This window comes from Theropithecus gelada, chromosome 7b, assembly GCF_003255815.1.
Source record: "Theropithecus gelada isolate Dixy chromosome 7b, Tgel_1.0, whole genome shotgun sequence".
NCBI lineage: Eukaryota > Metazoa > Chordata > Mammalia > Primates > Cercopithecidae > Theropithecus > Theropithecus gelada.
The window spans coordinates 68,708,521-68,731,266 of NC_037675.1; the positions used below are offsets into that span (position 1 = coordinate 68,708,521).

Genomic DNA, 22,746 nt, shown 5'->3' on the forward strand with positions numbered 1-22,746 from the left:
CTTGGAAGTTTTCTGGAGAAGGAGTTATGTAATATTCAGGCAAATGGACCTTATGTGCAGCCTGGGATTTGAGGACACTGAGGCAGCATGTGAATTGTTGGCAAATATATAACATACTTTGTTTCTCTTCATTTCTCCTTTTTTTCTGCTATACATCTCCCAAAGGTCATAAATCATACACCAACAAAGTTTCTTACGTATATACACCTGCCACTGCAGTTCAGCTTTCCATTCCTATTCCTGATCTATATTCTTCCCGTTTCAGATAACTGACGCCACACAACAAATTATGTGTCCGTTGTTTTCTCCATTTCTTTTTAACAAATGCTAAACTAAAATCATCTGCACTTTTGTAGGCATTTTAACTAAGGCCAGTACATTCCAGGGCTTTAAGAAGCCACAGGAGAATTCTAGGGTCCTTTGGCTTGTTGCTTTAAGGTGAATATTGAATTTACCTAAATGTGGAAAACCACTAATCTGGATCCCTACTTCAAACTAATTTTTGCCTCCTAGAAAGGCAGTACATAATGCTTAAAATGTAAAGATCAAATTAAATCAAATCATACTTGACTTGCATTCCAGCTGTGCTCTTTGACTTGTCAAAGCCTCAATTTCCTCATCTGCAAAATGGAGATGGTAGAATTTACAGTTCAGCAGGATGTTGGGAAGACGAAATGTTAAACAAACAAACAGTTACCTATTTTTAAAGTACTTGTGAACTGAGTTGTTGGTTTTCCAGTCATTACTGAATTTACACTGTACCTAAGATTTTATTCTGTGAGCCCCAACCAGATTTCCTAAATATCAGCTTCTCCAGAACAGTCCCAATGTCTTTAAATACCCAAAGTTTGAAATATAGATGAAACAGAAAGGAAAAGTTAAGGTGTAAAAACTCTGAAAGTAGACTGCTTAGACTTAAATTCTGGATTTTCTACTTTCTAGCTTTTTAACTTAAGACTAATTACTCAAGTTTCCTGTGTCTCCAGTTTTTCCTCTGTAAAATAGGGGGTTAATATGTGCCTCTTATGGTTACTGTAATGAAGTAATATAAACAAAATACTTAATAACAGTGCCTGGCACATAACTAAGACCTGCTATTTTATAGATGTTAAATGCTTGCAAAATCATTTAATACTTTAAAACTGCCTAGTAGAAACTTTATGTAAAACATAAACCACTTAGGCACAGTGGTTTATGCCTGTAATCTCAGCACTTTGGGAGGCCGAGGCAGGCAGATCACTTGAGGTCAGGAGTTCGAGACCAGCCTGGCCAACATGGTGAAACCCCATCTCTACTAAAAATGCAAAAATTAGCTGGGCATGGTGGCGCACAACTATAATCCCAACTACTTGGGGAGTAAGGCAGAAGAATCTCTTGAACTGAGGAGGTGGACGTTGCAGTGAACCAGTGTCACTGCCACTGCACTCCAGCCTGGGCTACAGAATGAGACTGTTTCAAAAAAAAGAAAAGAAAAACTACCTAGACTGTGATGTCACTTGATTAAAATACAATATTAATAAAGATAGTGTCACAATTTCAGAACTAAACATGGCCAATCATGTCAAAAATGCCTGGAACTGGTTGCAAGAAAGACTGAGTAATCATGGATGGCTCATGCCAAATCAAACTACTAAAAACCTCAGACACCTGATGTGGCCAAATGGTTCATCTTCATAAATGAAAACAAATTTTTATCACTTATAAATAGTAAAAAGTTACCTTATTTCTTACTCTAAAATGGGAACTAGTTCTTTTTCTTAGATTAGCAAATAAGGAGGTATTATAATGCCCTCATAACTCACCAGCAATCATTTATTAGTACCCCAAAATGCAACAGTTGTCTCAAAGTAAGCCTTTTTGTAAAACTCTAATACATGGAGGGGGAAAAATGGCCACTCACTTCCTACATGTCTGCAGAGAAAGCTCTGGCTGACACTACTGATCTGAGCATGAGAACATGACTTAACAGTAAATAAAAATTGAATGACTTATTTTTAAATCATTTTACTGTTTATACCACAGTCACATTTAAATTGGCAGAACTGCTCCCATGACAGACAAGACAGGGACCTGTCATGCAAGGAAAAGTGCAGGTTTTCACAAAGTTTGAGAAGTACCATGGTAACACAAGAATGGCTGCAGCAATTTCAGACAACAGCGCCAAGGTTTGCAAGAGGGTAGGAATGAAAGCTGCTCCACAGTAATTGGCCTGAGACCACTAATGCTTCCTAAGAGGTATTTCCTAATATGCTTGGTAAGCACAGCACGTGTAACACAGATGTAAATGGAGTAGGATAACACTTCAGAGTAAATTCTTTAAGTTCCTGGGCAGGTTTTACAGATCTCTTTCATCCATGATAAATGGTTGCTAAATTATGATTCTGCAAAAGTAATCCCATAAACAGACATCCAGGTAAATTTTACAACCAGTGAAATTCTTAGGCCAAAAAATAAATAGCCAGACAAATCAAACCTACACACTATGAATTAAGATGAAGCCAGTGTTAGGGTTTCTAAAAGAACCAGAACAGGAAAGATTATTCAAACAGAAGATCCTCATCCTTCTCTTCAGCTAGAAGATTAGCAGGCTCCAACACCTCTCCAGCTGCTCTCCTTTGTTCCAAATCCTTCTCAGATTTTTCCTTTAGAATCTTTTTCTTCTCCTGTATTTTCTTTAACCTGTAAAATACAGGTGGGGGTGCATTTTTTAAACACTTTCAATATTAAGTAGATTTGATTTCTTTTAGTTTTGTCACAAGGATAATAAACACCTATACCTAGAAAAAAAAAACTTGGTACTTTTACTAATTTCATTTTCAGTAATTTATTTATAACCCTTTTTAAAAAATACTAATTTTAAGCTAATAACTGGTTTAACCTGAGATAGAAGCCTTTTTTTTTTTTGAGACGGAATCTCACTCTGTCGCCCAGGGTGGAGTGTAGTGGCACAATCTTGGCTCACTGCAACCTCCACCTCTGGATTCAAGCAATTCCTTGCCTCAGCCTCCCAAGTAGCTGGGATTACAGGTGCATGTCGCCACGTCTGGATAATTTTTTTTTAATTTTTAGTAGAGACGGGGTTTCACCATGTTGGCCAGGCTGGTCTTGAACTCCTGACCTTGTGATCCACCCGCCTTGGCCTCCCAAAGTGCTGGGATTACATGCATGAGCCACCGAGCCTGGCCTAGAAGCCTTTAGTAGGTTAAATTTTGAAATCCATTCTCTAATGGAACAGATTTTGAGCATTCAGGCATTTTTTTTTAATTTTGGCTCAACACAACCCTGAGTATCATGGAAGGACAGAAACTAACCTTTGATAATTAAGATTATAAACCATAATTAGATGGTAACTCCAGATCTAAGACCTCCCATGTCTTTCCTAAATACTCTTGCCTTCACCTACCTCCCATTTCTCTGAACTGAGTATACAGACCCCTGTATACCACCAGTTTAGTATTTATCGCTGTTGACTCTAAATGTTCATAATCAATTCATGGACATGCATAATTTCTCCCCAAGTGCTATGCTAATTCTCTAATGGCGTGATTTATATACTATTTGGTAATGCCTCCAGGTGCCTTATACCTTCTCCTTAACATATTCAACATGAAATACATATTTGTTGAATAACAGCTGAATTCTAGTTTCTTCTCTCAGTTTTTATGTAGGAGACACCCAATCTAAATCATCACTTCATTTTAAAGAATAATCAGGGGCTGGGCGCGGTGGCTCAAGCCTGTAATCCCAGCACTTTGGGAGGCCGAAACGGGTGGATCACGAGGTCAGGAGATCGAGACCATCCTGGCTAACACAGTGAAACCCCGTCTCTACTAAAAAATACAAAAAACTAGCCAGGCGAGGTGGCAGGCACCTGTAGTCCCAGCTACTCGGGAGGCTGAGGCAGGAGAATGGCGTGAACCCGGGAGGCGGAGCTTGCAGTGAGCTGAGATCCAGCCACTGCACTCCAGCCTGGGCCACTCCGTCTCAAAAAAAAAAAAAAAAAGAATAATCAAGAGCCAGGCATAGTGGCTCATGCCTGTAATCCTAGCACTTTGGGAGGCCAAGGTGGGTGGACTACTTGAGGCCAGGAGTTTTGAGACCAGCCTGGCCAACATGGTGAAACCCCATCTCTACTAAAAGTACAAAAAAATTATCCAGGCATGGTGGCACATGAGCCAAGATCACCATTGCACTCCAGCCTGGGTGACAGAGCCAGACTCTGTCTCACACATACAAAAAAAAAATAATTAGAAAAAGAATAATTGAGTCTTGGCTGGTCCGAAGGTAGTGAGTTATCTCTATTATTCACAATCAGTTACAGATCAAACTCCTTGTTCTACTCTTTCCCCACTTTTCACTACTGCATTTGACTATCTTAAAACGTATATATTTTTAAAAATTAAGTCTAAATAGTTTCTCTGAAAGGCCTAAGTTTTTGGAAATGCCATGTTATAGGAACATGTAAAATTTGACAGATTTGCTTCCACAACTTTTGGTAATATTTCATGCTTCTTATTTATCAAAATAAAACACAAGCTGTGCTAATTCTAAAGAACATAAACCAACAAGTCATTCAGCAAATAGAGCCTTTGGAATATGGAAAACAAAAAATGATCAATAACTGCCAATTTCAACAAACCTATAGAACTCTTCTCGCTCTCTCTCATCCAGCTCTGTGATGATATAAGCAAGAGTACGTTCAATCCGGGGAATGATGACTAGAGTTAAAAAAAATAATAATATGTGTGAGAACTTCAAACCCCTTTTTTCAAATTATCAGTGCTCATTTGTATAACCAGTTATTTTTTCCTAATTGTAAAATTAATATGCATTTAATGCACAGAACTTGGAAAATAAAAACACAAAGAAAAAAACACAAAATGGAGTATAATCCGAATATCCAAAAGAGTAACTACTGTAAACGTGTTGGTGTATACCCTTCTAGTATCTTTTCTATGCACAGATAACCTATGGGACCATAACAAATATAACACTGAATGTGCTGAATTCTATGAATATGTAACATTGAAGCACAGATGTTATTTTAAATATAGTAGCAATCAACTGTTAAAAAATTGAGGAGAGAGAATGCTCGATTTTGAGTTTATGTCATTAGGTTTGACTTTGCATAGAGTTTACCTATTCTGCTTCTAGAATGTGAACTCTGAGGGTGAGAAGTATAAATTATCCTTTTTTTTTTTTTTTGCTTCCACTTTCATGTACGAAGTCTGGCACTAGCAAGCAGTCAAAAAAGTTTTTTTAAAAATGAGATAACTTTCTCACTAACATTAATACAGCCCCAAGCAAAGGAATTTCTTTACTTCAAATTTTGCTTTCTTACTTAAAATTGAGTGTTTCTTTAATAAAAACTAAGTTTATTGAGCAAAAAGCACTGTCAACACTAAGCAGTCATATTTTTTAAACAGTGAAATAAAAGAGATGGAAAATAAGTGCATCAAATAGGAAAATTTTTTAGAAATCAAGGAGAATGGTTTATAGTGATGTAAAGTTAAATATTTAATGTACTCAAAAAGTTACATCACTCAACCATTAGAACTAAAGAAAACACTAAGGATCTTGAGAAATACTCCTACCCTTAAATAACGGCATGAATAACTGGAAATGAAGAAAACATTCCATAATTTTTAAGTCACCACTTTCCTATGTGTGTAACTCCCGCAGAGCATACAGGTACTTCTATCAGAACACTTCATAACACTTTTTTGTACTATGGACACACTTCTCTCTTTGCACTGCAGGCAGGGGCAGCATCTTACTCACCTTTCAGTCTTCAGTACAGTGCCTGAATTCTAGCAGTTTCACGACAAGTGGGGGGTATGCACAAGTGACAAAGCACCTCAGAATACCTATACTCACCATGTTCAATGGCATTTACACGCCTGTTGGTTATCTTAATAGCTTCATCCAAAGTAACAAAAGAAGTCTAAAGTAAGAACAAATTAATAATGTAAGCACAAAGTCTTCTCAATCATTCCCTGATCACTTGACTCCACTAAGATTGCACTTATAGAAAACACTTGAGAACCAAGACAACTTCTTTTCAGCATGCTTAAAAAACAAAATTCTTAGGCTGGGCGCTTGGCTCACACCTATGACCTCAACACTTCGGGAGGCTGAGGTGGGAGAATCACATGAAGCTGGGAGTTCAAGACCAACCTGGGCAACGCAATGAGACCTTGCCTCTACAAGAAATAAATTTTAAAAATTAGCTGGGTGTAGTAGCATGCACCTGTAGTCCCAGCTACTTGGTAGTCTGCAGTGGGAGGATCGTTTGAGGCTGCAGTGAGCTATGACTGCCACTGTACTCCAGCTTGGGTGACAGAGTAAGACCCTGTCTCTTCACAACAAAACAAAAACAAAATTCTTGTGAGATTTCCAAAGGGCTAATGCTATTTCCATGCTCTTGATAACCTACATGTCACATTTGGTAGGTTTTCAAATTAACCTGCCTGGGCAGGTTGAAAGATCTCATGATTCATGGTTTATATCCTGTCCCTGAGTAAGGAAATCTTGTTTCTCAGACTGTTGACATACTGATTAATATGCAACCTACTGACACTGAAAATGACACTGATTTGTTTCTGAATCATGAAGTTTTACTTCATGATTTACTTGCATGTAGAACATTTTAGCTTGTATTTGCAATCTGTAGCCAATGATTGTGACCTCTGTATTGTACTCTCCAATGAAAAGGACAACTCAGGTATGAGTCGTCCTCCCTTCTCCTAAACTTTCCCATAAAAGCCTTCCAACTTGTAGCAGACTCTAGAACACACGCAACTTTGTTGGTGTCTTTCCGGGTCAGTCTTCACATCTGGCTTTCAATAAACCTTTATCAAATCATTTCTGCTTCAACAGGCTTTACTTGAGTTGACACTATTATAATTTGTTTACTACCATCTCACCTAAATAACAACATAAAAATGACAAGAAAGAATCAAGCACTAATAACCTAGACATATACTAACTGGCCACATAGGGGAAAAAATGGCCTTCCATGCACAAAATGTTTATTTACATTTACATTTAAATCTAGTATCAACTTGCTGTTCTCACTTAGCAAAGAGTGAAACTGGGCTGGGTGAGGTGGCTCACACTTGTAATTCCAGCACTTTGGGAGGCTGAGATGGCAGGATTTCTTGAGGCCAGGAGTTTGAGACCAGCCTGGGCAACACAGCAAGACCACATTTCAACTAAAAAATTCAAAAAAACTATCCAGACGAGGTGGCACAAACTTGTAGTCCCAGCTACTTGGGAGGCTCAGGCGGGAGGACTGCTCGAGCCCAGGAGATCCAGGCTGCAGTTAGCCAAGATCGTAACACCGCACTCCAGCTTGGGCAACAGAGCAAGACTTTGTCTCAAAGAAAAAAAACAAAAACAAAAAAAGTAAGAGTGTACCATAGCACATACATTTTGTTAATAATAACAAGTAGGGGCCGGGTATGGTGGCTCATACCTATAATCCCAGGACTTTGGGAGGACGAGGCGGGCTGATTACTTGAGCCCAGGAGTTTGAGACCAGCCTGGATGACATGGTGAAACCCCATCTCTACAAAAAATACAAAAATTAGCTGGGTGTGATGCAGCATGCCTATAGTCCCAGCTACTCAGGAGGCTGAGGTGGGCGGATCACTTAAGCCCAGGAGGTTGAGGCTACAGTGAGCTGAGATTATGCCACTGCACTCCAGCCTGGGTGACAGAGTGAGACCCCCATCTCGAAAAATAAATAATTTTTTAAATTAAAAAAAGTAGGGGCCAGGCACAGTGGCTCATGCCTATAATCCCAGCACTTTGGGAGGCCAAGGCGGGTGGATCGCCTGAGGTCAGGAGTTCGAGACCACCCTGACCAACATGGCGAAACCCCGTCTCTACTAAAAATACAAAAGTTAGCCAGGCATGGTGGCCCATGCCTGTAATCCCAGCTATTTGGAAGGCTGAGGCAGGAGAATCGCTTGAACCCAGGAGGCAGAGGTTTGCAGTGAGCCGAGGTCGCGCCATTGCACTCCAGTCTGGGCAACAAGATTAAAACTCCATCTCGAAAAAATAATAAATAAATTTTTAAAAGTAGGGACAATGGTACAAAAGCCATCACTTCAGAAATCAAAATATTATGTTTGTTTTACATAGGATCATGGGAACAGTTGAAAGTACAAAGCACCGTATATGCTGACTCAAGACCAGACTCTCCTCCACTTGACTGTTAGAAATCAAACTACAACAGTTCTCTAGGTCTTTTGCTACTTACCTGCAGCGAAGCTAGTTCCACCAGTAGTTCCACTGCTTTGGCATAATTCCTCTTTAATTTAGCCAACTGTTCCCCACCTCTGGCTAAACCAGTCAGTTCATAACCTGAAAGAACCAGTCAGACAACATTTGTAATTAGAGAGTAAATAATCTGCCCTATAAAATTTCCCAAAAGGAGATAATTCAGAATAATAACAAATATGGAAAGACAAATTCACTAATCTTCATTGAATGTAAACATGAAGTACCTGTCTCACTTCCCAAACACTATAGGAGCATGCTACTAAATACAGTTTTCCACAAGAATACTATTCTAAATATAACTAGAAGCTTTTAACCAACCTTCACTTCACTAGCTTGATGCCCATTATTCCCTTTGAAAATCATATTGCCTGATGCCCAGAGTACAATGACACTCTGTGAACAGGTGACTCTCTAGAATGCTCTGCTTCTTCATATGAAATGTACTTAATATTCTATATGATTTAATTAAATATTACATGAAACAAGGAAATATGAGTGCCAAAAGAAAGAATATTGTTTGTTTGTTTATGTATTTATTGAGATGGGGTCTCACTCTGCCACCCAGGCTGGAGTGCAGTGGCGCAATCTCAGCTCACTGTAAGCTCCACTTCTCAGGCTCAAGCAACCCCTCCACCTCAGCCTCCCGAGTAGCTGGGACCACAGGCGCATGCCACCAGGTCCAGCTAATTTTTGTAACTTTTTGAATAGAGACGGGGTTTCACCATGTTGCCCAGGCTGGTCTCAAACTCCTGGGCTAAGGCAATCCGCCTGCCTCAGCCTCCCAAAGTGCTGGGATTACAGGTGTGAGCCATTGCGCCTAGCCAAGAATATTGTTTCTATCAAAAAAGTTAATACTTTACTTTAGAAAGAAAATATGCTGTCAAATTAGGAATGGAATGAATAAGACAGTTATTTAAAAAGTGGGAGTGGGCTATAAAAATCTAGAAAGAATCCGCATTCAGGTTGCATCCTAGTGCCTAGTGTCTAAGATCTTATTTGACTTTAAAGAGACCCAAAATGGGAATTATAAGCAGTGCATTGTGGGTGTAGGATACGCAGAAAGACAACACAGAAGTCTAATCAGTGAATTCATACTCAAAAGGCCTTATATTTTTTAAATAGCAAATGATTCTACATTGATATATTTCTGATAAAATACTGAAATATTTTAAGATATGTACAGTGTTTTATGACTTCCTAGCATAAGACCTTTTTTTTTTTTTTGAGACAAGGTTTTGCTCTGTTGCCCAGGCTGGAGTGCAGTCGCATGATCAGAACTCACTGCAACTACCTCCCCAGTTCAAGCAGTCCTCCCTCCTCAGCCCCCAAAGTAGCTGAAACTACAGACACATGCTACCACACCCGGCTGATTTTTTGTATTTTTTGTAGAGACAGGTATTTGCCTGCCTTAGCCTCCCAAAGTGCCAGGATTACAGGCATGAGCCATTGTGCCTGGCCTTAAGACCTTTTGATTAATTGATCAACTATTGTCCTCACTATATCAGATAAAAGGATTTCTAACTCAGGAACCTCTCGACATCTAGCACCATTTTCCAGAACTTAGTTCATTTAAAGAGGAAACAGGAAATCCCAGAGACACAAAGTAATATAAAAAGTTTCACACTTACTGTCAGTTCCTTCATGGTAATGTTCAAATACTGGCAAAGTAACACCTGTTAAACATAGAAGCATATATGGATTCACAAACCTTTAAGTTCTTTTTGTTGTTGTTGTTTTTGCCAAGGCTAGAGTGCAATGGCATGAGCTCACCTCACCGCAACCTCTGCCTCCCAGGTTCAAGCAATTCTTCTGCCTCAGCCTCCTGAGTAGGTGGGATTACAGGCATATACCACCACACCCGGCTAATCTTGTATTTTTAGTAGAGACGAGGTTTCTCCGTCTGTTGGTAAGATGGGTCTTGAACTCCCGACCTCAGGTGATCAACCTCCCAAAATGCTGGGATTACAGGCATGAGCCACCGCGCCTGGCCTAAGTTCTGTTTCTTAATCACTGTTTTCTGTGTTTCTTTTTCAGCGAACTCAAAAATCAAGAGCTTAAGTCTGGAATTGTAATTCGTTTCAATTAATGAATTTAGGAACTTGCCTTCTTTTTTTTTTCTTTTTGAGACAGAGTCTCACTCTGTCGCCCAGGCTGCAGTGCGGTGGTGTGGTCTTCAGCTCACTGCAACCATCGCCTCCTGGGGTCAAGTGATTCTCCCACCTCAGCCTCCTAAGTAGTTGGGACAACAGGCACATACCACGCCCAGCTAATTTTTTTTTTTAAGAGGAGTTTTGCTCTTGTTGCCTGGGCTGGAGTGCAAGGGCGCAATCTCAGCTCACCACAACCTCTGCCTCCTGGGTCCAAGTGATTCGCCTGCCCCAGCCTCTCGAGTAGCTGGGATTACAGGCATGTGCTACCACATCCAGCTAATTTTGTATTTTTAGTAGAGATGGAATTTCTCCATATTAGTCAGGCTGGTCTTGAACTCCCGACCTCAGGTGATCCGCCCACCTTGGCTTCCCAAAGTGCTGGGATTACAGGTGTGAGCCACTATGCCTGACCTAATTTTTGTATTTTTTGGTAAAGATGGGGTTTCACCTTGGCCAGGCTGGTCTCAAACTCCTGACCTCAGGTGATCCACCCATCTCAGCCTCCCAAAGTGCTGGGATTACAGGTGTGAGCCACCACATCCAGCGGAACCTGCCTTATTTTTCATTTTTTATTTTTAGATGAAGTCTCACTCTGTCGCCCAGGATGGAGTGCAGTGGTGTGATCTCAGCTCACTGCAACCTCTGCTTCCTGGGTTCAAGCGATTCTCCTGCCTCAGCCTCCCAAGTAGCTGGGACTACAGGTGCATGCCACCACGCCCAGCTAATTTTTGTATTAGTAGAGACAGGGTTTCACCATGTTGGCCAGGCTGGTCTCAAACTCCTTGACCTTATGATCCGCCTGCCTCGGCCTCCCAAAGTGCTGGGATTACAGACATGAGCCACCGTGCCTGGCTGGACCCTGCCTTCTTAAGTGTTCACTTCTATACAAAAGTCAAATTATTTTCAGTAATTAGAAACCTGGTTGTTAATGATTTTAACATGTAAAGCCAATCAACTTGTTCTAAGTAGAAGGAAGAAACTAGGACATTAAGATCTTGCTGTATAAACAGGTTAATTTTAAAATGTCACCTCTTTTCTCCCCAAAGAGTTTCTAAAAGGTTGAAACGTTACCTGCTACATTATCTTTCTTCGCTCGAATCTTCACTTGGGCTTTATTTACATTTTGGATAACTGTAGTGCTGCAGAAAAAGAGAAAGCCTTTATTTAGCAGACTCTTTAGAAATAAACCTCTAGGGACTCATTGGATAGTTTTACATTAAATGAGACCAAGAGTGAGATGTCACAATTAAGTATGTTTTGATAACTGTCCTCTTTCCAAAAAGGGAGAAACATCATTACTGCCAGAGGAGGGCCTCTGAAAGCAGAGAATGAACAATATTCAAAACATTAGCAGTAAGAAAACAACAAAGAATGATTTTAAAGTTCGTGGATTGCTTATGTTTTCAGTCAGAGGTGTGCCACATGGATGTAACCGTAAGAGTTCTTCTACTAGTGTAAGATGGAGAAAACTTCTTCCTAGGTTTCCCGTTGAATTGATTAAACTGGCGTTCAGTTCCTTTACCCTGGAAACATCTTGCATCTGGCTTTGTGTGACTTCTCAAATGTTACCAGAAAGTGCCTTCCTGGCAGGGTGCGATAGCTCACGCCTGTAATCCCGGCACTTTGGGAGGCCGAGGCAGGAGGATTGTTTGAGACCAGGGGTTCAAAACCAGCCTGGGCAATGTGGCGAAACCCAAAAATACAAAAATTAGCCAATCTCATAACCCAGTCTCAAAACAAAACGAAAATAAATATTATAGAAAGTGTCTTTCCCATAACCACCCTAAAACACTCACATACCACTTATACACTATTGATCTCCACCCTCTGCTAGAAAATTCAATGCAAGCTGTGATCTTGCCAGCACTGGCAAAAATTAAAGCCTACCACTTCAAAGGGCCTTATTAAGGCCCAAGAGCAGTGAAAGCTCCTAGATAATAGGCATCATGTCATTAGGAAAAGACTAAAATCAGAAACTTCTTGAAAACAACTTCTGCCTCTGCCCCTAATTAGCCAAGTGACCTCAGGAAGGCATTTAATTAAAACTGAGAATAACAGTGCTTGCCTTACCTATCTCACAGTGTTATTTGGAAAATTACATAACATATATAAATTGGCATAACACATTTGCAAGCCATTTTGTATGCTTTGTAAAGGATTTACTGATGTCACCAAAGCCATGAAGTTCATGCCTTTTAAATAATCCAATTCTCAAAAATTTATCCTAATAATTCAGTAGAAACAAAAATACATATGTGTAAAGATGTTCACTACACTTTCCCTAATATTCCAAAACCATGAGAATTAACCCAAATATCCAGCATTAGGAGAAAAAAAAAATACATCTTGAGAAAGATCATACAGCCATGTTGAAAATAAGGAAAAATGTTTATGATACAACGTTAAATGAAAATGGACGCTAAAATATTAAATATCCTGCGCCTGCAACTATGTAAGAATGCATGTGGAGGATGACAGTGCAGTTAAGGTGATGGGGTTAAAAGAATTCTTCCTTATTATTACTATATCATTTGTCCTTGATGGTTATTTCTAAATTAAAAAATGTTTTTTAAATGAAATGATGAGCCTGACATCACTTTGTTTTGTTTCAAAACACCCCGTTTAGTCTCCTTACCTGAAGTCACCTGCTGTGAACTTGGCTTCGGCTAGTGAAAAGGCAGCTTCTCTCATCACTTCGCCCATCAACATTTTAGTCTGGAAAAGCATAAATCAAGAGCAGATTCAATCAAGCCTTTTACAAGGAAAAATCCCATCATAATTATGTTCCTTTAATAACCATCAGTATTTTATGCTGGCTGTGCATGTAAATATTTGTTTGATAATGATAAAACAAATAGAAATTTCCAATTTTTAACAGTTTTGGTTACGATCACTAACAATATTACAAAACTATGAGTTTTATAAAATTAAAACAGAATAAATGCACTGAAAAACAGAAAACTGAATCTTTACTGAAGGACCTAATTTATTACTGAATGGGTACAAGCTGATCTACTCAAACTAATCTCTTAAATTCACTGCAGTTGCAGTCAAAATCCTAATGCTGTATTAATTTTAAAGTACATCTGGAATATCTAATGTTTGAGAATATTCAATAATGTTTCAGAAATAGAAGAAAAAATGGGTCAGCTGGGTAGGGAGTTGGCTTCCCAGGTATTAAAAAGGTACAGCTACAATAAGGAAATATTAATACATCTGGTATGGGACAGTTAAGTCAATGAAATAGACTAGAGGGTTCAGAAACAACCCCAGGTCAATATGGAAATTTAGTAAAGAAACCACTCAACTGTCTACACACTTACAAAATGATAAAGCTACCTACCTCACATCATATTGCCCCCAAAATTCAGACATAATTAAGATAAAGATTTAAAGAAAAAAACTGTAGAGTAACCAAGGAAAATGTGGTATAACATTTTTCCTAATCATTTTAGGTCTTTTCTAAGCCTTATGTGTAACTCAGAAGCTATATAAAGAAAAAGACTAACAGATTTGACCAAAGGAAAAAAAAATTTAACTTTTTTTAATTTTTCTTTTTATTTTTTGAGACAAGGTCTCACTTTGTTGCCTGGGCTAGAGTACAGTGGTGTAATCATAGCTCACTGCAGCTTCAAACTCCTAGGCTCAGGCAATCCTCCTGCCTCAGGCTCCCAAGTAGCTGGGACTACAGGTGCATGCCACCATACTCCGCTGATTTTCTTCTTCTTCTTCTTCTTCTTCTTTTTGTAGAGATAAGGTCTCACTATGTTGCCTAGGCTGGTCTCAAATTCCTGGGCTCAAACCATCCTCCCACCTCGGCCTCCCAAAGTGTTGGGATTACAGGCATGAGTCACCACACCTAGTATTAACTTTTTTTTTTTTTTTTTTAAGTTAAAAGATAAGAAATGGCATGGAGAAAATACTTTTAACATTTTACACATTAGGCAGAATAGACATAGAACCTCTACCAAAGAAAAAAAAAATAAAGACATTTACCAAGAAAATCAAATTGCCAGTAAGCATGAAAAGTTCCTCAACTTCACAAATAATCAAAAGTAGTACAGGGCCAGGCACAGTGGCTAACGCCTATAATCCCAGTGCTTTGGAAGACTGAGGTGGAAGGATCACTTGAGCCCAGGTGTTTGAGATCACCCTGGGCAATAAAGCAAGACCCCATCTCCACAAAAACTAAAAAAATAAAAATAAAAACAGCACTCATAGAAAATACTTTTGTTAAGTACATACGGGTTTAAAAATAAAACACAAAAACTGTAAACTCAGCACTTTGGGAGGCCAAGACGGAAAGACTGTTGGAGCCCAGGAGTCAAAAAGACCAGCCTTGGCAACATAGTGAGACCTTGTCTCTACTAAAAAAAAAAAAAAAATGAGCTGAGAATGGTAGCATACACCTGTAGTTCCAGCTACTTGAGAGGCTGAGGTGGGAAGATCACTGGAGCCCAGTTTGAGGCTGTAGAGTAAGACCTAGTCTCAAAAAAAAAAAAAAAAAAGAAAAGAAAAGAAAGAAAATGTCATGCCATGCAGTAGTACATGCTACAATAAAATTAAAATAAGGAATTGTGAGAGAAGCAAACATGGTATTCACTTTAGATTGGGTGAACAGGAATAGCTTCTCTTAAGAGACTAGAACAGCCAAAGGATCCAGTTATAAGTTCTGGGGAAACAGTATTTCAGGCAGGAAAAAGAGCTAATGAAAAGTACCTGGAAGACCTTAGGAAGAACGCTCTAAATGAGGTAAGAGAGGCAGGCAGGGGGCCAATCAGATCAAGTGGAGCTTTACATGCAACACTGAAGAGTTTGGATTTTATTAAATGAACTATTTGATATTTGACACTTGTTAAACTTATAATGATATTTTTACTTTTGAAAGAAAAAATTTAATTAAAATAACCAAAAAAAAATGCTAAGGGCCATGCTGGATTTTCCCAAAATGAATACTATTCTAAGTTCATTCTACCTCTATTATCTTCTTTAGGATCTGTCGAAATCGAAGAGTTAAGGCATCAGATTTTTTCTTCAGGAGGTTTCGACCTGTCTGTGCTCCCTTTAAACGAGCCTTCATGATAGTCTGTGCCCTATATAAACATAAACAAAGTTAAAGACATCTATTTTCATTGTTTAAAAGACAAAAAACCTCCCCACCAGTGTTAAAATTATCCTTTATCCTTTGACGTGATGAGAGTGAGAATATATAGAGAATTTGTAGCTGACAGGTTTAACTGATGCTATGGCTTGAATATGTCCCCAATCTTCATGTGTTGGAAACAATCTCCAATGCAACAATGTTGAGAGGTGGGACTGTTAAGAGATGACTGGGTCACATGGGATCTGACCTCCATGAGTGGATTAATGTCATTATGGTAAGACTGGATTCCATATTGCAGGAGTGGGTTGGTTATAAATGTGAGTGCAGCTGGGCACACCTGTAATCCCAGCTACAGGTGTAAGTGGGAGGATCCCTTGAGCCCAGGAGTCCAAGTCCAGCATGGGTAAAGATAGTAGCAAGACTCCATTTTTGTTTTTTGTTTTTTGTTTTTTTTTTTGAGACTGAGTCTCACTGTGAAGCCCAGGCTGGACGCAATGGTGCGATCTTGACTCACTGCAACCTCCACCTCCCAGGTTCAAGCGATTCTCCTGCCCCAGCCTCCCAAGTAGCTGGAACTACAGGCGTGTGCCACCAAGTCCAGCTAATTTTTTTGTATTTTTTAGTAGAGACAGGGTTTCACCATATTGACCAGGCTGATCTCGAATTCCTGACTTTAAGTGATCTTCCCACCTCAGCCTCCCAAAGTACTGGGATTACAGGCATGAGCCACCACGCCCGGTCCGACTCCTTATTTTTTGAGACAGGGTCTTGCTCTGTCACCCAGGCTGGATTGCAGTGGTATGATCATAGCTCGCTGCAGCCTCTAACTCCTGGTCTCATGCAATCCTCCAGCCTCAGCTTCCCAAAGTGCTGGGATTACGGGCATGAACCACTGCACCTGACCCTGTCCCTTTGGAAGGAAATAAAAAGGCATGTGTGACCCTTTCTTGATCTCTCTCTCACCCTCTTGCCTTCTGCCATGGGATGACACAGCAAGAAGGCCCTCACCCTTCTCAGCCTCCAGAACCATGAACCAAATAAATTTTTTTTTCTTTATAAATTACCCTGTCTCAAGTATTGTTATAGCAGCAGAAAATGGACTAAGACAACTGGTTTTTCAATAATGTAGATTTCTACCATCAGTGTTCCATAAATGAAAAGTTTATTAATTTACAACAGAAAGAATTTTAGAATCAATATCTGGAATATTTATTAAATCATAATAAACATTATCAGGAGCCTTATTTTATGATGCCAACATATTTTAAATACTTATCTGATTTGTAAGTTAAAATAATATCTACATTTTAGTTTCCATTGGAGGTATATTAAGGATTTAAAAATCTATCCACTAATATATATCAAAATTTTAAACGCAATTATTTTCAAGACCAACAATTCCACTTTGAGGAATTTATCCTACAAATTTATCCCCACATGTGTACAAAAACATGTGCAAGGTTTAAAAGATGGGTACTCCAGCATTATGGTAATAGCAAAAGGGAGAAACAACAAGCTAAATGCTAAATACATCATAGTTCACCTACCATGGAATGATATACAGTCATTAAAAAAGACGAAGGTATATAGGCATGTGCTGTCTATATTACAGTCTTATGCAAAGTAAGGAAAAAATGTGCTTATATAGATGCAGAGAATAGTTCTAGAAAAGATTCAGAAAAACTGGCAAGAGTTACCTTTGATAAATGGGACTGGATGAAAAATATGGATTTACTTTTTACTACTATATTCTTTTGTACATTTTGCATTTTATTTTATTTTTATTTTATTATTATTATTTTTTTTTTCAGGCGGAGTTTCGCTCTTGTTGCCCAGGCTGGAGGGTGCAATGGCGGGATCTCGGCTCACAAAACCTCCGCCTCCCGGGTTCAAGCGATTCTCCTGCCTCAGCATCCCGAGTAGCTGGGATTACAGGCATGTGCCACCATGCCCGGCTAATTTTGTGTTTTTAGTAGAGACGGGGTTTCTCCAAGTTGGTCAGGCTGGTATCGAACTCCTGACCTCAGGTGATCCGCCCACCTTGGCCTCCCAAAGTGCTGGGATTACAGGTATGAGCCACTGCACCTGGCCTGCATTTTTTATACCACAATAATTTACCACATTTTCTATTAAAAGTGTGGTATTAACATGTTTTGATATCATCAAGATCCTAACACCAATCATTTTATTAATTTGTAAAAGACTCTAGGTAATAAATGACATATATAAGATTCCTGAGAAGTGACAAGCTAAATTTACACTGAAGTCTCCTCACTTCCTTGTTTCAATTTTTTTCCCCATCAGAAGCCCCAATACCAAAGTCAAGCAGAAACTGACATTTCTGTTCTTGCTGCCATATGCCAGATAAAATTTAATAATGAAAAAAAGTAGAGCCCAGTTTGAGGCTGTAGAGTAAGACCTAGTCTCAAAAAAAAAAAAAAAAAAAAAGAAAGAAAAGAAAAAAAATGTCATGCCATGCAGTAGCACATGCTACAATAAAATTAAAATAAGGAATTGTGAGAGAAGCAAACATGGTGTTCACTTTAGATTGGGTGATCAGGAACAGCCTCTCTTAAGAGACTAGAATAGCCAAAGGAGCCAGTTATAAGTTCTGGGGAAAGAATATTTCAGGCAGGAAAAAGAGCTAATGAAAAGTACCTGGAGGACCTTAGGAAGAATGCTCTAAATAAGGTAAGTGGTACAGTGGCTTATGCCTGTAATCAGCACTTTGGGAGGCTGAGGTGGGTAGATTGCTTGAGTCCAGGAGTTCAAGGCCAGCCTGGGCAACATGGTGAAACCTGTCTCTACAAAAAAAAAATACCAAAATTACCTGGGCATGGTAGGGCACACCTGTAGTCCCAGATACAAAGAAGACTGAGGTGAGAGGACTGATTGAGCCCAGGAGGTCGAGGCTGCAGTGAGCTCTGATCATGCCACTGCACTGTAGCCTGGACAACAGAGCAAGACTCGGTCTCAAAAAAACAAGTGTTTGGGTAATAAAATTCAACAACAGATTGTATAACCTAGACACAGTATAACCTAACCTAGACAAAGTGATTTAAGGGGATATATTTTCATACGACTGGTGTTTTAAAATCGCATGTACTAATAAACCAGGTGCAGTGGCTCACACCTATAATACCAACACTTTGGGAGGCCGAGGCAGGTGGATAACTTGAGGTCAGGAGTTTGAGACCAGCCTGGCCAACATAGTGAAACCCCATCTCTACCAAACAAATACAAAAATTAGCCGGGTATGGTGCCGCATCCCTGTGGTCCCGGCTACTTGGGAGTCTGAGGCACAAAAATCACTTGAACCCGGCAGGCAGAGGTTGCAGCGAGCCAAGATCAGGTCACTGCACTCCAGCCTGGGTGACAGAGTGAAATCCTGTCTCAAAACAACAACAACAACAACACACACACACACACACACACACACACACACCCCATTTGGCCAAATTCTTAGATTATACTGGAATCTTTTACCATAGGGCTAAGATCACTAAGACAATTCTATAGCTGAAAGGGACTTTAGACATTAACTTAAAGATTAGAAAAATGAGGCTTAGAAAAGTAAAACAACTTTCTCAAAGTTACTTAGTGAAGAAAAGGCAGGGCAGGAACCTGAACCAGACTTTTGATTCCACTGACTTTCCCAATGCTCAAACTAAGGCTCCAACCTAGGTTCACTGTACCCCAACCGTGTGCCTCCCCTTAAAGACAACAATTATCACTGGCTCACTCTGCACTGACTGGCCTCATAAGAGATCTTATCAAGTGAAGCTGGTTTAGTTTCCAGCCTGAGCAGGAGCTATCCAGCCCAATGTGTGCATTTAACATACTGTATTGTTGACAGTAAATACTAGAACTCGGGCTCAAAGAGCTGGATCAAATTTAAGTCAAATTGTAGTACTGCATATAGCAGTTTATAGTAAAAGGTAAACTAGTTGATAAAATTGAATTTACCATGTTAATTTTAATTTCCTCCTAGGGAATGGTATCTCTGTGAAATGGGCAATTTTAATTCCTGAAACTCTAAGGGCAGCTTGCACACTGACAGCTAATATGTAGCAGAACCTGGATTTAATGGACTTCTGTTGACTCCAAATTTTTCATGCGTCTTCTACTTCCACTCTAAAATTGTTTTGCTTTCTGTGGTACCAAAGTGGGTGAAAGTAACATCACATAATAATACTGTTGTTGAATGGAACTGTCTGTGAAACAAGCTGCCAATGTTTTCTAGCCTATGGCTTTTAAAACTTGCTCCTTTGTTTCAGAGCTGCTCAGTCCTACTCAAACAGTTTGACCTTTAGCTAGGGTGATGACTTTTCTTCCAGCTGAATCAAAGACATCTGACTACATGACAAAAAGCCTGCTGCCAGCCATGGGGAAAATATTTAGAGATTATTTCCTGCACCTGATTTTCCTCTCAATCAGCAAGCTGAGAGCTTTCAAATAGTAGTTTTCACCTTCATGAGCCTATTATTTTTCTTACCTAAGCCCAAAGACGTCTATTTTTGCCTCTTAGTCTCAAAGTAAAAGTTCCAAAGTAAAAACAAAAAGTTATTCTGACTGCTGTCAAAGATAAACACAGCCAGACATTCGTTAAAGCAATGAAAACAGATTTTATTCAGTAAACCACTGATAGCAGGGGAAAGAGCTGAGCTCAATTCTGGTTTGTGCAGAGTGACTGGCCATTTAAAAAAGAAAGTAAGGGAGTGGCAGGAAGCCAGCCACAAGTAGAGTCAGAGAAGAGAAACTTAAAGGGTTGGTCAGTGTAAACGCAATGCTACCTGGCAATTAGTAAGTTTTTGTTATATCCTCCCACACAGACTGGGAGACAAAGGCCCTATCCCTCCTGATGATTACATTTCAAAGAAATGGCTCTCTAAGATACTTGAAGGGACACCAGAGTTGGAAGAGATAACATATTTACAATTGTAAGCCTGTTTTTCGTAAATGCTCTAAAAAAGGAAGGACAGGGGTCTGTCAATTAGGTGTTGACTAGAACAAACAGTAAATTCTCCTCCTAGTTTTGAGCTTTTTCAGGCAGGCATTTTAATGGGGGGGGGCTGGGGTCACCCTTGGGGCAGGTTTTACGCTGCTAGAAGATAAACTAGCGTCGGTGTCTCTCAGTGCCTAAGTTTTGACTGAGTCATCACGTGCTAGGAGTTCTGCAGTTGCCACTAACCCGGGATAGTCCCCATCTTTATTTCCCCACAACTAGCTTGCTGCCTACTTAGTGCAAACAGCTATTAGAAAGTCAATAGGTGAAGGTAAAAAATTTAAAAACTTCATTTCATTAAGAGCTATGTAGTCACCCTGGCAGAGACAAATCTGGGCTTCAGGTTTGAATGTGACTTTTATTTTAAGCGTCCTCAGATTCTCTCAGAGAAAGGACAGAAAGAGGAAAAACAACAAAACACCCCCACAGAGATAGGACCACAATAAAAGGATCTAAATGTCAGGGTTAAAACTGATTTTCTGCTTCCTCACTGTAAAGAAAAAGGGAAAGCCAGGCGCGGTGGCTCCCACCTATAATCCCAGCCGCCAGGGAGGCTGAGGCGGGAGGATCGCTTGAGCCCAGGAGTTTGAGGCTGCAGTGAGCTATGATCACACCACTGCACTTCAGCCTGGGAGACAGAGCGAGACCCTGTCTCTTATTAAAACAAACAACAAACTAAATAAATAAAAATAAACAGGATGAGGAGGAGAAAGGGAGCGAGTTGTTGGGCACATTTGAGAAAACGTCAAAATTTTCTTTACAAAGTAGCCAAAAACCTACAGTGATATGCCACTTTCCTGACAAAGAATTCAGGCCCCAAAAGAAAGGTAGCCCACAACTGAGCGTATTCCCAAGCATGAGTTCTTTCAAGAAATATTTTTTTGTGGACCTTCTATGGATTGTTAAGACATTATTTCATCCTGGAGAGAGCCCACAGTCTAGTGGGAGAGAAAGACACATAAACAAATATCTACTTTACAATGTGATGACTGGTATTAACACAGGTCTTAACAAGGTGCAGCGGTGAGAGAGCAAAAGCTGTGCCTCAGAAACACAGGGATATCCTCTCACAGCCGGTGACATTTGGTGGGATCTTGGAAAATGAGTAAGGGGGATCCAAGATCGAATCCGAGGACTATGCTAAGGCGATTCGATTCCATCCCCACTTTGGCTTAGGGAGCTCTTCTATATCCTCAGTAAACGTCCCTTCTCAGAGCATTTATTAAAACCTCCTTGGCCTTTCCAGACGAATGTCTGGCAACATAAACTGTGAGCTCTGTGAGGGCAGAGGTGGCGACGGTTCAGTTATATAAATCCAGTGCCCGGCTCAGTAAGGGTATGTGGAATGGATGAATCCATTAATGAATAAAGACAGCGGGCCTCCACAAAAGCCCGCCGGCCGGGCGCCTTTTCCTACCGGCTGGGATCGCTTCATCCAGCCTGATTCACTCAGGAGGAATGTGCGAAGAGGCCGTCACGAAGAGCCTGGGAAAAGCTCAAGAAACAAGGACCCTCACTGTGGCCCAGGGTCTGAAGGGATCGCGCTCTGGGTTCCTAACCCTGTGAAAGCGGCTCATCCCATTCCTTTACTTACATTCGCGAGGGAAAGATTTCAATTCGGTCTTTGCCCGACATTCTGACGATAACTGTTCGGCTCGGGTCCCCGGCCGGCAACCGAGGCTACAACAGCTCCAGAACTGGCCTCCACAGTGACTTCCTCTACAGGAGTCAGCTGGTTGTGTCACTTGACCCCTCTCGTTGCTAAGAAGCAGCAGGGACACCCATTTTCACTTCCGCTTCCGGTTGTCAAGAGGAGGAAGGGGGAGGACAGAACAGAGGCGTTGCCCGGATGTCTAGGCGCGCGCACCGCGGAACCGTCCCTCAATTCCGGTTCGCCTCCCAACCCCTCCCCATCCAGCTTCCCTGAGGCTGCGCAATACGCGGCACGTGCCAGGCCAAAGACTAGGAGCGAAGCGTGCACGCCTTGTTTCTCTCCACCTGTCGTCTCTGGTCACAGCGCCATCTCATGGTTAGCTGAAACTGTGAACGAGGATACATTCTTCAGGGGCAAGGAATCAGTCCTATGTCTTTCTCGCGCCTTGAATGTTACTTAGCTAAAGCTAAGATAGCGAGAAACCGTACTTTTCGGGTCCTTCCGTGATCTACATTCGTCCTTGTTCTCGGAGGACCCAGACTCT

At 40.4% G+C, this 22,746-nt stretch overlaps 1 protein-coding gene across 2 annotated transcripts; it reads right to left on the reverse strand.

Annotated features, from left to right (window-relative positions):
- Window positions 1-1,794: 1,794 nt before the first annotated feature.
- ATP6V1D (ATPase H+ transporting V1 subunit D) lies at window positions 1,795-22,746 on the reverse strand. Of its 2 annotated transcripts, XM_025392453.1 has the most exons (10): window positions 22,547-22,746; window positions 22,143-22,344; window positions 15,415-15,532; window positions 13,075-13,154; window positions 11,511-11,578; window positions 9,918-9,962; window positions 8,267-8,370; window positions 5,878-5,944; window positions 4,640-4,718; window positions 1,993-2,679 (listed from the first exon to the last, which is right to left on the reverse strand). In XM_025392453.1, exons 2-10 carry the CDS (start codon window positions 22,181-22,183, stop codon window positions 2,538-2,540), a joined length of 744 nt encoding a protein of 247 aa, XP_025248238.1. In that variant the 5' UTR covers window positions 22,184-22,344; window positions 22,547-22,746; the 3' UTR covers window positions 1,993-2,537. The 2 variants fall into 2 exon arrangements, with proteins under 2 accessions (XP_025248237.1, XP_025248238.1); XM_025392452.1 differs by lacking the exon at window positions 22,547-22,746 and having other exon boundaries at window positions 1,795-2,679; window positions 22,143-22,486.

Excerpts from the sequence above, each read along its gene's own strand:
- ATP6V1D (XM_025392452.1), bottom strand. The coding sequence starts at position 22,183 with ATGTCGGGCAAAGACCGAATTGAAATCTTTCCCTCGCGAAT. Across the intron at positions 13,155-15,414 it reads TCCTAAAGAAGATAATAGAG|ACTAAAATGTTGATGGGCGA; the intron begins GTAGAATGAACT and ends ATGCTTTTCCAG. Across the intron at positions 11,579-13,074 it reads TTCACAGCAGGTGACTTCAG|CACTACAGTTATCCAAAATG; the intron begins GTAAGGAGACTA and ends CTTTTTCTGCAG.